Below are 13,082 nucleotides of genomic sequence, written 5' to 3'. Positions count from 1 at the left end.
GTTTAAGTACTCCACGGACCGTCTGGAACAGATTAATCCACTTTCCATTACTTTCAATGGGAAAGTTCGCTTCAGTTTATGAACAGATTTCCGGAACCAATTGTGTTCATAAACCGAGGTACCACTGTATTGGGACTGAAATAGGTGTGAACAACAGTGTGGATTTTTGAGGAGCTTTTCACATAACAGGTCACTTTTATGCCTTATGAGGTTTCAAATATAAACGTTGGTTGCAGTGCTAGAAAAATTAGACGTGCAAATGAATGAACAAAGGATTCCTGTGTGGGGGGAAATCCATTGTGCTAATAAACTTCTAAAACTGACCATGTTTAACAGTTGCATTATCCCTTTGTGATTTGCACTAGCTGCCAAATAGTTTCTGGGCTCAATTCAAGGTGCTGATATAAAACCTTTAAAGCATTTAGCTTGGGACCTGGATGACTCAAGAACTGCCTTTTTCTGCATGCTCCAATCATCAGCACATGTAAAAGTGTTCCCAAAAGAGCTCCAGATCACACAACCTCAAGAGGTGCCAGCTAGATAAAGGGTGTGGTGTACTGAGTCCCATCATTCTGTTCCTTCTTGTGTCTGGTAAAGTTATGGCTTTTTAATAAGGCTGTTGACTGATTAAATTCTTCCACACTAGCTTAGGCAGTGTTTCTTTAAATAACTTACAGATTTGTTAATTTGTGTTACAGTATTGGGCTTAGTTTATTTTATCTGTTGGCTGCCTTTAAATAAATAAAGCAGGTTTTAAAAAATGAATATTAAAAAAATTCAGTGACCTAGTTCACATGTAATCCAAACAACCTAACATGTGGATTCTGGGAGATCAGACTGCTTTTCTCTTCCTCCTGTCCTGCTGCCGCCTTGCTGCTATGAGCTACGGTAAGCCATAGTTTGGCATAGCATTGAATCTGAATCAGTGCTCATGGTTTAACAGTTTGTGGTTTGTCATGGGGGCACAAACCACAAGCCTGGGTTCAGTTGTAACACTTAGCCAAACTGTAACTTAGTTCATAGCAGAGCAGTGGCAGCAGGACTGCAGAAGGAATAAATCAGCTGTAATCTTTTCTCCAGTGACCAGCCGTTTGCTCATTCATGCTAAGCCATAGTTTGACTTACCGGCAACATTAAGAGTGAACCAGGCCATTATATTGTCCAATTCCATTTGTATATGCAACCATAGTAACAGGAACTGAATACAAAACTAATTTTGTTGAATACAGAATCAGTTTATCAATGCAATTTCATTGCTTGAATTTAAAACTAGGTGCTGGGATCATGCAATTAGAACCATTCAGTTCATGAGCCAAAACTGCAGAAGTTGAGGCTTCTTTGAGAAGCATATTTCTGACATGGCATGGGGGATGCTTGAAGAAATAATAATATAAAATCCCACTGCGTACACCCAAGGAAGCTCTTAGGTATTCCATGTAAAGGTAAAGGGACCCCTGAGCATTAGGTCCAGTTGTGACCGACTCTGGGGTTGCGCGCTCATCTCGCATTATTGGCCGAGGAAGCCGGCGTATAGCTTCCAGGTCATGTGGCCAGCATGACAAAGCCGCTTCTGGCAAACCAGAGCAGCACATGGAAACGCCGTTTACCTTCCCGCTGTAGCGGTTCCTATTTATCTACTTGCATTTTGACGTGCTTTCAAACTGCTAGGTTGGCAGGAGCTGGGACCAAGCAACGGCAGCTCACCCTGTCACAGGGATTCGAACCGCCAGCCTTCTGATCAGCAAGCCTACCTAGGCTCAGTGGTTTAACCCACAGCGCCACCTGGGTCCAGGTATTCCATAGCAGTTCGTAAATGAATTGTTTCAAATGTTACAGTGGCTCATTGTGCCAAAGTTCCTTACCACTAGACTCTTGAAGGTAGAAAGCAATAAAAGCTGAGGTCCTTCACCAATTAAAATACAATCACTGTGTTTATGTGATTATGCAACCTTACCATCTGTTTTGCATAAGTAAAATGAGTAGATTATTGAAGGTCAGGATTATTACCAAAATCAGAAATGCAGCAGAGATTTCTTTTATTAATAATAAAAATTAGTTTCAAATGTGCAAATGTGGTATGATTTCAAATTTTGTCCATTTTAGTGGGGTAATTATGCAGGAAATATTGTTGAAGATGAAAAAGAGGTACTGGCCTTTCCTTTCTATTTTTTTAATTATGTGACAATATCATAGCAGTGAGGGCAGATTTTACATGATCCATATGCTACTATATGCCAACTTGATCTGATCACCTGTTAATTTTGAGAATATCTCACATCTCTTTCTTCTTCAAAAGCCTTCCAGTTTTTGCATGCGACTGAAGACTGACTGTGACCCTACACAGTGTATAGCTTTTATTGAGTGTAGTTGTAGACCTTGATATTGTTATATCTGAGAATTTTTAAATATACCGTTTCTCATTTTAATATAGCAAGGATTAGCTGACCCAATGCACAGTGACATCTGCTTGGATGGTTGTATTCCATTAGCAAAAGATGCTTCCACTCATCCACAATGATTTTTCTGGGATTTTTTTCATGCCATTGTATTCCAGATGTACCCTGTTTCTCAGAAAATAAGACGTAGCCATAAAATAAGACATAGCAGGATTTTTAAGCATTCAAGGAATATAAGCCATACCCCCAAAATAAGACATAGTGATAGGTGCAGCAGCAATGCCGGCCGCAGCAGGAGGAGGAGGAAAAAAATAAGACATCCCCTGAAAATAAGCCATAGTGTGTTTTTTTAAGGAAAAATAAATATAAGATGATATCTTATTTTCGGAGAAACACGGTATTCCAGAGGGACTTCCAATTGTTAGATGTTTTCAAGGGGCTGCTGAGGAAGGAGGGAAAGTCCCATGGTATGAATAGAACTCTGTTTGCAAAAAAGAAGTTAAATTCTGAAAAAAATAATTATAGCTTTCCAAACATTTCATGAAATTTTTTAGTTAGTGCTATGGTTTCTTGTACCAATACAAATCCTCTTTTCCATAAGGTTGCTTTTACAGCAGTGCTATTGTGGATCATCTGAAGCAAGTATGCCATCCTCAGCCATCAAGATTTGGAAAGGACTACATAATAAACAGCCAATGATCATTTGAGGGAAGTCCATAAGCAGAACATGAATGCAATAGCACTCTCTCCAGTTGTGCTCCCTAGCAACTGCTATTCATAGGCAAACCACCTCTGATACTGGAGGTAGTGCACCAGCCATCATGGATCGAAGCTATGAGTTTGTCTAAATTCCTTTTAAAGCCATCCAAGCTGGGAGCTGTTACTACATCTTTTGGTTGCAAAATCCAAAGTTCTAGTACTGTGAGAGAGGGAGAATGGTGTTTCTCTCAGCTTTCTCTACACTGTGCATAATTCTGTACCTCTCTCATGTCCCCACCACCCTTGCTTTTTTCCAGGAAGGCCCAAACGTTGTAACCGTTCTTCATTGAGAAGTTCTAGTCCCATGATCATTTTGGTTGCTCTTTTCTTAACCTTTTCCAGCTCTACAATATTCTTTTTCAGGGGTACAGAGTACAGTATTCCAAGAGCAATCATGCTGCAGATTTGTATAATAGCATTATCAAATTAAAAATTTAATTTTCAAGCCTTTTCCTAATTGCTCCGACTGAAAACTGAGCTAGTTTTTAACTGATTTGAAACTGAACCAAGTGCTGGCTTTAGACTTGAACCAATGCCTACCCTTACCCTTTAGTTCATATGGTGCACCGACTAAACTTAAACCAAGCCTATACTATGGTTTTTTAAAAGTGTAAATTACTATCTAGTTTTAAGTAGTAAATTACACAGTAGCTTTGAAAACTGAACTAGCTGAAAGCTGAATATTTTAATTGGGACTGAGGCCTACCCTTACATTTAGGTACTGCCCTTCATAACCTGAAATGGAATCCTACACTGACCTTAAGTTAAAGCTAAGCTTGCATATTTTTTTAAAGCTGGGTTCTCCAATACTGTATCTAGTTTTGCATATATACACACATACACATATTCAGTCTACAAAAATGAGATTTAAACTCATTGGTTTGTGGCTTACTGTGGCCATATAGACTGCCCTGCTAAGGTAAAACTTTCTACAAGCTTATCACCCCATAATCTTAGTTCCTGAGCTATAAGGTTTTTTTTACAGGATTTACTCCATGAGAAATACGACAGCCTCCTGTAATGTTGGAACCTTCCAGGGAATATTTTCATGGGGGACTATATTTGCCATTTCTCGGAACAGAAATAGCAGTTTTATTACGTTTCTTCATTAGTTGTCTTGGTAGTGGGTTCAGAGACCGTGCATTGCTGTTCAGACTTTAATTAGGAATAGAAAGGAGTTCTGAACACTTAAAGGGATATAACTAAAGGCATTCAATGTCTGATCCACATATGTAGCAGGCTGCACAGTGGATACAGGCTAAGTTATACACAGTTTGCTTCAGATGTGTGTAAACCTTGTTTTACAACCAACTACAGTACAAATCCTGGACCCAGGTGGCACTGTGGGTTAAACCACAGAGTCTAGGGCTTGCTGATCAGAAGGTCGGCGGTTCGAATCCCTGCAACGGGGTGGGCTCCCATTGCTCAGTCCCAGCTCCTACTCACCTAGCAGTTCGAAAGCACATCAAAGTGCAAGTAGATAAATAGGGACCGCTCCGGCAGGAAGGTAAACGGCATTTCCGTGCGCTGCTCTCGTTCACCAGAAGCAGCTTTGTCATGCTGGCCACATGATCCGGAAGCTGTCTGTGGACAAACGTCGGCTCCCTCAGCCTATAGAGTGAGATGAGCGTCGCAGCCCCAGAGTCAGACACAACTGGACCTGATGGTCAGGGGCCCCTTTACCTTTACTTACAGTACAAAACACACCATCATTCCCAGTGTACAGTTAGAAGTTAGAATGATACCACTTGTTTCCAATGTATCTAGTGTAGTAACACTTTGCTGTGAAACCTTTTCAAATACATTAATCCCAGGACTAAACAAAATGTGATGTTTATAATGTGTTTTGACTTTTTGTGCAATATTTTTTTGTTAACCAATAGTCAGTGCAAGGAGCCCCAAGCCAGAACAGGTGTTCAAAGGGAGGAGAGCATTACCTTATTGGAATCTTTACACCCACTGTTCACTTAGCAGTTGGGGGTGAAATTCTATATGCACTGTGGTGGGGGCAAAGGCTTAAAGCCTCACTTTCCACATGCCATAGTTCTGATCTGATTTGGGACTCCTTGTGCCAGTTCTTTGTTAATATAAAGCGTTGCATGCAGAGCCAAACCACTTGACTGACGTCTAGTTTGGACCTTTGGCTCTTAACTGCATATTTAAACAAAAACATTGAATTATTTTAGCTGAACTTTAGTTGTCAATATACTGAATTAGTGAGATCAAACTTGGATGAAGTAGAAATCTAATTTTAGTTAAATCAAGGCAATATCCTGCAATTCTATAGCCTATAAACAGAGTCTTGGCATGCCCCAGTTCCCTAACTCACTATGATATGCCATTTTCTATTAGTGTAGTTTTTCACAGAAGGAAGGATCATCACTTTGAAAAGGGAAGAAAAATATCCTACACATGCTTATTTAAACTTTTACCTGCCATTAGTTAGTTTGACTTATCTGAACCTGCCTCAGAATCTCGATGAAAGAGGATTGCCTTGTGTAGTTCTGCCTCATTATCTCCTCTGAAACATTTTTACAGCCACTTTAGAGTAGCATACAATATCTGAGCCAAATGTAGGCCAGAATTTCAAGATGTGAATAATTTTTGATGTCGCTTTTTAATTATATTGATATTAAGAGTGGTATCATTTCTTAAGGCCTATCTTTCTCCCATAAAACATTTCTGATTCTTCCAACTGGCAGTTTTAAAATTATATGAGCTACAGTCCATGGTACATAATGAGCTTATAAGGCTGCTTAACTCTTTAGTTTTCACTACTTCTTTAAAAGTCAACCACCTACATCAGGGACCCCCAAACTAAGGCCCGGGGGGCTGATGCGGCCCAATCGCCTTCTAAATCCAGCCCGTGGACAGTCCGTGAATCAGCATGTTTTTACATGAGTAGAATGTGTTTTTACATGAGTAGAATGTGTCCTTTTATTTAAAATGCATCTCTGGGGTATTTGTGGGGCGTAGGAATTCATTCATATATTTTTTCAAAATATAGTCTGGCCCCTCACAAGGGCTGAGGGACAGTGGACTGGCCCCCTGCTGAAAAAGTTTGCTGACCCCTGACCTACATTGTACTTATGTGAATTTTGTTGTCCCTTGTTCAAGTGTATGCAGATTCTTCCTGCCTGCCTGCATTAGCTGGAAACCAGCCTTTGATTGCTTGAAAGTAAATCCAGGAGCTCTTGGAGGAAACTGATTTTCTAGATCCATTTCAATCAGAATTTTGGCCTAAAACAAAACAAATGCACGTCTATATGGATATGTGAACAATTTCATAAATTGTAAGTGGCAGCAAGTTATAAAACATTCAAATAACATTTTTTTAAATAAAAGGGACCCCTGTCTGTGAACTACCGGTACTGTACAAATGGCAATTATAATATAAGAACAGAAATAACATTGTGCTGCAAAGTAAGCTGAAACATAAATCTATAAAACCAAACCATAATTTCTGCATTTTAGGGTTTTCAATATCGTGATATATCACCAGCTAAACATCACAATATAACAATATATCATCTGAAATAAGGAAGGAACTATGCAGGCAATGCCCTGGCAACTGCTACTACTTAAGGGTCTAAAACTGATAAATGATCTTCTTCTTCTTCTTTGATCACTCGTAGCCGAGTAAGATTGTCTTCCATAAACATGGTTTTAACAATGAGTCCATAAGAGACTGTGGAGGCCAATTCTGGATCCACACGTCCTTCCACAGTGGGGAAGGTTTCTGGGCAGGAGTTAATCACGGTGTGGATTTGCCAAGCGTGCCTTCCTCTTCGCACATTTCTATCTTTTTTAAAGGAGTATGTGTGGCTTCCTTTACCTAAAATGTTTTGAGATTGTCAACCACCTGGACTGGTTAAGAATAACAGAACTGAAATTCAATCTGGATGAGACAGAGGTGCTTTTGGTCAGAAGGCATATTGGACTGGACTGGAAAGGATTGTATTCCACTTACAAGACCAGGTTCATAGAGTACTCCTGGATCTAGTCTTGTTAGGCTGCTTAGATGTCAGGAGAGTTTCTGTCCCACTTTGGCTGGGGTACCAATCCATACCTGGTCCTGGTCCTACATGCATACATTTTGACTGGGGCTAGTGGACTATCAGCTGCACTGGCTTCCAGTCTGTTTTGACTGCAGTTCAAGATGCTGGTTATTTTGTATAAAACCCTAAGCCCAGGGGTCAGCAGACCTTTTCAGCAGGGGGCTGGTCCACTGTCCCTCAGACCTTGTGGGGGGGCCGGACTATATTTTTTGGGGAAAATAATGAACGAATTCCTATGCCCCACAAATAACCCAGAGATGCATTTTAAATAAAAGGACACATTCTACTCATGTAAAAACACACTGATTCCCAGACTGTCCGCGGGCTGGATTTAGAAGGCGGTTGGGCCAGATCCAGCCCCCGGGCCTTAGTTTGCCTACCCATGCCCTAAGCAGCTTGAAACCAAGTTGCTTGAAGCAATGTCTCCTCTTATGTGAATCTGTCTGTTCTTTAAGATAAACTGTTGAGACCCTCTTGTGTGTACCATTGCCTTTTAAAGCAAGAACTTTCTCGGTGGTGGCACCCAATAAGCAGAAACCTGCCCCAAGAGGTCTCTATTTGGGTTCTGCTGGCACTCACTTTTTATTCTGCTGCTGCTGCTTATGGTACTGATTATGAATGCTTTTCTTTGTTTTATGCTGCTCTTTTTAGTTAATTAGTGTTATAAAGGTAGGGATTTTGGTTACTTTTATGCTTGTATTGTATCTGTAAACTGCACTGAGCAACTCCTTTACTCAGGGGAAAGGGGTGAGCCTTTTTAAAAATAGATGCATTTATTAACAAACCCTTCCCTTTATTTGGGAGGTCATAGCTTAAGGAATTGGTGAAGAATCTGGTTGAAGTTTATTGAAGATTAGTAGCTTGGTGATAGATTGGTGAAGAAGTTGAAGTTGAAATTATAAATGCAGATTTAAGTTCAGTCATAAGAATGAATATTGTTATGAATTGGAGAGGGGGGTCAGTCTGGGTCAGGCGTCAGCAAAGTTTTCCAGCCATGGGCCAGAGCATTCCCACAGACTATTGTCTGTGGGCTGGACATGGGCCAGACCTGTGCAGAAGCTATTTCTGGTGCCACGCTGCCCATACGGGGCACCGGAAATCGCTTCTGTGCATGTCCGCAGCGCCGAAAATCACGCCTGCGCAGAAGTGATTTTCAGCGGCGGCGCAGATGTGATTTCCAGTGTCTGCGCAGGCACCATTTGCGTCGCTGCTCGGCGAGTTCCTGCACCACGCTGCGCCGGTTTAGCGCAGCGTGGGGGGGACTTGCCGAGCGGGCGGCTCGTGGGCCGGATAAACGGCCTCCGTGGGCCAGATCCAGCCCATGGGCCAGAGGTTGCCGATGCCTGGTCTGGATGATACCCTGGGTCCCTTGCATTTGTTGGGATCCTGTATCTGTGAGCAGTTCCTTTGTCAAACTAATAGCTTTGGCTGGCTTGCTAAGTACCAGGATTTAGCATATCCAAAGAAGTTGCCTTGTGCCATAGAAACAAATGGATGACACCGACTAAACTGGCCAAGATGTATAAAGGAGTTAGTAACATTTGCTGGAGGTGTAAGGATGAAGTGGGCACTTTTATCCATATATGGTGGTGTTGTAGGGAAATTAAGAAGTTCTGGGAGGAAGTATATAAAGAATTGAAAAAAATAGTCAAATATTCTTTTTAAAAAGAACCCGAAATTTTTCTTTTGAGTATGCTGAATGAGGAGATCAAAGCTAAAGACAGATGTGTGTTGATGCATGCAACCGTAGCGGGCAGACTCCTAGTTGCCACAAACTGGAAAAGTGAAAAAATACCAAGTAAAGAAGAGTGGTTGACCAAATTAATAAATTACCAGAATTTAGCAATTAAAGTAGGTATATTGAAAGGATTAAGTGAGGAAAAAGCAGGGGAAGATTGGAAACCATTCAAAGCATATTTACAGAATCAAGTGGAAAAGGCGAATCTTATATATAGCAGAGGTATGAGGGGTACAAAAAACACCAAGAAAATAAAATTAATGTATGCAGAACATCAGAGAAATCTAAATCAGGATATAGGAGAGGTTGGAAGTCACGAAAAGGTGGAGGGGGGTGAGAGGTGGAGGGGAAAAAAGATTTTAGTATTATGCAGTATGAAATATCTTCCTAAATTTTGATTGGTTCTTTTTTAAAAAAATTATGTTATGTTATGTAAAGTCAGGCTATGTTATGTTATGTTATGTTAATTTTAATTTAATTTATTCTTTTTTGGTTGGTATCCTTGTTTGTTTCTTTTTTCTTACTGTGTGTTATCTTTTGTATATGTAATTTTAAAAAAATCAATAAAGATTAGTTTAATATTTAAAAAAAAGAAAAAATGGATGGGCCTTTCTCATCCACATCACCTGGCTGATAGATAGAAGAAGAAGCCAGAGTTATTTGTGTAAGCTAAAAGGCTAGAGACTTAAGTTGGACAACATATATGCCTTCCTCTATGCTGGATTTTGTGGTTCTGCTTGAAACGTAATGGAAAAGCAAGATCTTTTAGAGTGTTAATGCTTGAGCACCTCCATCCTATGTGCAGGTTGTATGTATGTGTAAATAAAACCAAATACCCTGAAGACACCAGAGTCTTTGCTGACCTTTGTGGGAAGGTAATGGAACCTTGAGTAAAGTGCAGGCACTCCTGGAGTCTCACTTCTTGGAGCTTGAGGTGAAGCCTCCTAACAGTATTTTCAATTTTCACATTCCTTTCTAACTTGGATCAAGAGTAGTAAGATGTTAGCAATGTCAGACTTCTACTCCCCAAGTGGAACTATGGGTTTGATCCAGGCTAACTTGGTTACATTTGGATCACATTGATATCTACAAGGCTTAGATCATGATTAATCCTGTTGAGATCAATGTGACAAATAACAGTTCAGCTAAATTTGTTCAGATCCGTGTATTTGAAAAGCTGTCTGACAAATACATTTACATAAAAAGTAGATTTAATTGCTTAAAGAAACCTATTAAATTTTATCCTTTTTTCTAGGTTTAACTACAGATCAACACATCATCTTGCGTCACATGGATTTTATGAATTCCTAAACTGGTTTGACGAAAGAGCATGGTATCCACTAGGAAGAATAGTAGGTGGGACTGTAAGTACCAGAAAATGTAATCAAATGTTCTTTTATAAATGCATAGTGTTACAGTGGTACCTCTGGTTAAGAACTTAATTCGTTCCGGAGGTCCGTTCTTAACCTAAAACTGTTCTTAACCTGAAGCACCACTTTAGCTAATGGGGCCTCACGATTTCTGTTCTCATCCTGAAGCAAAGTTCTTAACCCGAGGTACTATTTCTGGGTTAGCAGAGTTTGTAACCTGAAGCATTTGTAACCTGAAGCGTTTGTAACCCAAGGTACCACTGTACTTCCATTCCATGTTATACTTCTATATGTAGGTTACAGTTGCATATAATAAGCATTGATGGAGTTTTTAATTCCATTTATATCAGATTTTAAATTTAATTTCAATTACAGCAAGTATGTAAAAAATAAACTGTTTTTCAATTAAATTAAAAGTGTTCATATTTATATTTATCTCAGTATTGAATCATGACCATCTAGCAGGACCAGGATCTGGGAAATCCAGATTCAATCCCTACTCAGTCATGAAGCTCACTGGGTGACGTCAGGCCAGTCACACCCACAGGGTTGTTGTAGGGATTAACTGAGGTGGGGAGTGAACCACGTGTTCATTGGAGAAAAAGGTGGGATATAAATGTACCGGTAATAAGCTCTTCTGCTTACCTGCTTAAGAAAGCTGGAGGGGCCAGCCTGATGGAGATGTCAATCGCCAATCTGGCATCTAGAAATCTCAACTTGGTTGCAGTTGAACCTGCGCCAGTCACATAATGTGCTTGGTGAATTTCTAGTTCTGGACAGAATAGTCCCTAGGACAGTTCAATTTTAGAACTGTAATATAGCTATCTTTTATAAGAGAAAAGTATAAGAGAAAAGTATTAGTGAGCTGTGTAGGCAGAACTAATTCAAAAGCTTGTTGTTCAAAAACATTCATATGAGAAAATGTTCTTACAAACAAAAGATTCAACTTATTTGTTTTTCATGATAGGGTTGTGGTAGAATATAATTGCTGTTGTACTGCAGAAATGTTTAGCATGAACCATCTCTGATGGATATAGATGTGTCCTTGAACACCAGTTAGCTCCTTTTTCAATCTAAGAAGTGCTGTTTGAGTAGATTTACAAGATGCTAGTCAATAAAACGAATCCTTGCGTATTTGATCAATAAAACATTTAATGAAATCAAATGGTTCCTCTTTTTAAAAATCCTGATTTTTCTGTTCTAATTTGAATTATTATATCATAAAGCATAGCTCTGCCAATTTTAGCAGAAACCCTGTCAATATTGCTTGATGTGATTGTGTAATAGTTTTGGGTTACTTAGTTTAGCTTTATATTAGGGTGCTTTCCCTTAGAAGGTATAATTTACATCATAAACTTTCAAAATTAGAAGCATATTTCTGTAAATAATCTACTTGATGCTTTCTGCTGTGGCTTCAGCAAATGAAATTCAGTAAATAAGTGATAGCCATATTACTTTTGGCAACCCTGAGGTTCAATTCCCAGCATCTCTAGGTAGGGCTAGGAACGTCCCCTGTCTGAACCCCTGGAGAGCCGCTGCCAGTTGTGTAGACAGTACTAAGTTAGATGAATCAATGGTCTGACTTGGTGTAAGACAGCTTCCTATGTTCCTACAGTATTTGTCAGCTATCATATCTCATGGCCTTTTAGGCAATTCAAAATTTACAAACATTTAATGAGGTGTGTTCTTTTAAAAAAGTGTCTGAAAGAATACAAGCCATCTTTGGTAGGATCCTTAGAAATACCGCCTTTAAAATACTTGCAGGAATAGTCTCTCTGCTCCCCACCCCCAGTCTTTTTGTTTCCCCCTGCAGAGGCTGCTTTTGAGATTGCTTCTGTTTATCTTGCACCCTTTTCCCTAGCTGCTGCTGGATTCATTTAGCTGGCTAGGGTATAATGCTCCAGATTTTCTAGTTAATGACCTGTGTGCTTTTTGAGCATTAGCTTTATGCTCATTTGGATTTTAAATACAATTAGATACATGCAGGCAGCGTTGAGAAAAATCCTGGGCCAGCCCTCATAAAATATGGTTTTTTGCTTGCAGTTCGTGAAAATCTTTTATAAAGCAATCTAGATTAAGCAGGTGTCTTTTGTTGTGTTCCTGAGCCATCCTTGAAACCCTGAATTATATACCATATTATATGTTGTTTTATAATATTGAAGCTAATTCAATGCAGATACTGAAAAATATCTCTGTATGTTCAATTGTTACCCAAGAAAATGTTAAAGGAAATGTGTGTGTGTGTGTGTGTGTGTGTGTGTGTGTGTGTGTGTGTGTGTGTGTGTTAAAAGACATTTGGCTCTGGCAATAGCTTGATTTTATATGGGTTGTGGAAGTGACAATCCCTTCTGCATGTGGGTTACATGAATATATTTTAAGTCTTTCTATAACATAGATTCAAATAGAAGAAAAATGCATTTTTCGTCTGCAATTTGGTAAATCACTTTTCCACTCTCTCCTAGGTCTACCCAGGGCTGATGGTGACAGCTGGCCTTATACATTGGATTTTAAATATGCTTAACATAACTGTCCATATAAGAGATGTATGTGTGTTCCTAGCACCAGTTTTTAGCGGCCTTACATCAATTTCTACTTTCCTGCTTACCAGAGAACTGTGGAACCAGGGAGCAGGGCTTCTAGCTGCCTGCTTTATTGCTATAGTACCAGGTTACATATCACGATCAGTTGCAGGATCTTTTGACAATGAAGGGATAGCTATTTTTGCACTGCAGTTCACATACTACTTGTGGGTAAGTAACAA

At 39.6% G+C, this 13,082-nt stretch overlaps 1 protein-coding gene across 1 annotated transcript in view; it reads left to right on the top strand.

Moving 5' to 3' along the window:
* STT3B (STT3 oligosaccharyltransferase complex catalytic subunit B) overlaps nt 1-13,082 on the top strand; it is a 46,085-nt gene that overhangs the window by 6,915 nt on the left and 26,088 nt on the right. The window contains exons 2-3 of the mRNA XM_035130074.3: nt 10,207-10,315; nt 12,784-13,071. Coding sequence (XP_034985965.1) covers nt 10,207-10,315; nt 12,784-13,071 — 397 coding nt within the window. The remainder of the gene's footprint in view (nt 1-10,206; nt 10,316-12,783; nt 13,072-13,082) is intronic.

Source organism: Zootoca vivipara, chromosome 11 (assembly GCF_965207765.1).
Source record: "Zootoca vivipara chromosome 11, rZooViv2.hap1.1, whole genome shotgun sequence".
NCBI classification, from domain to species: Eukaryota; Metazoa; Chordata; class Lepidosauria; order Squamata; family Lacertidae; genus Zootoca; species Zootoca vivipara.
Note: the sequence above shows the minus strand (reverse complement) of the source record. Positions and strands in the feature narration are given on the sequence as shown.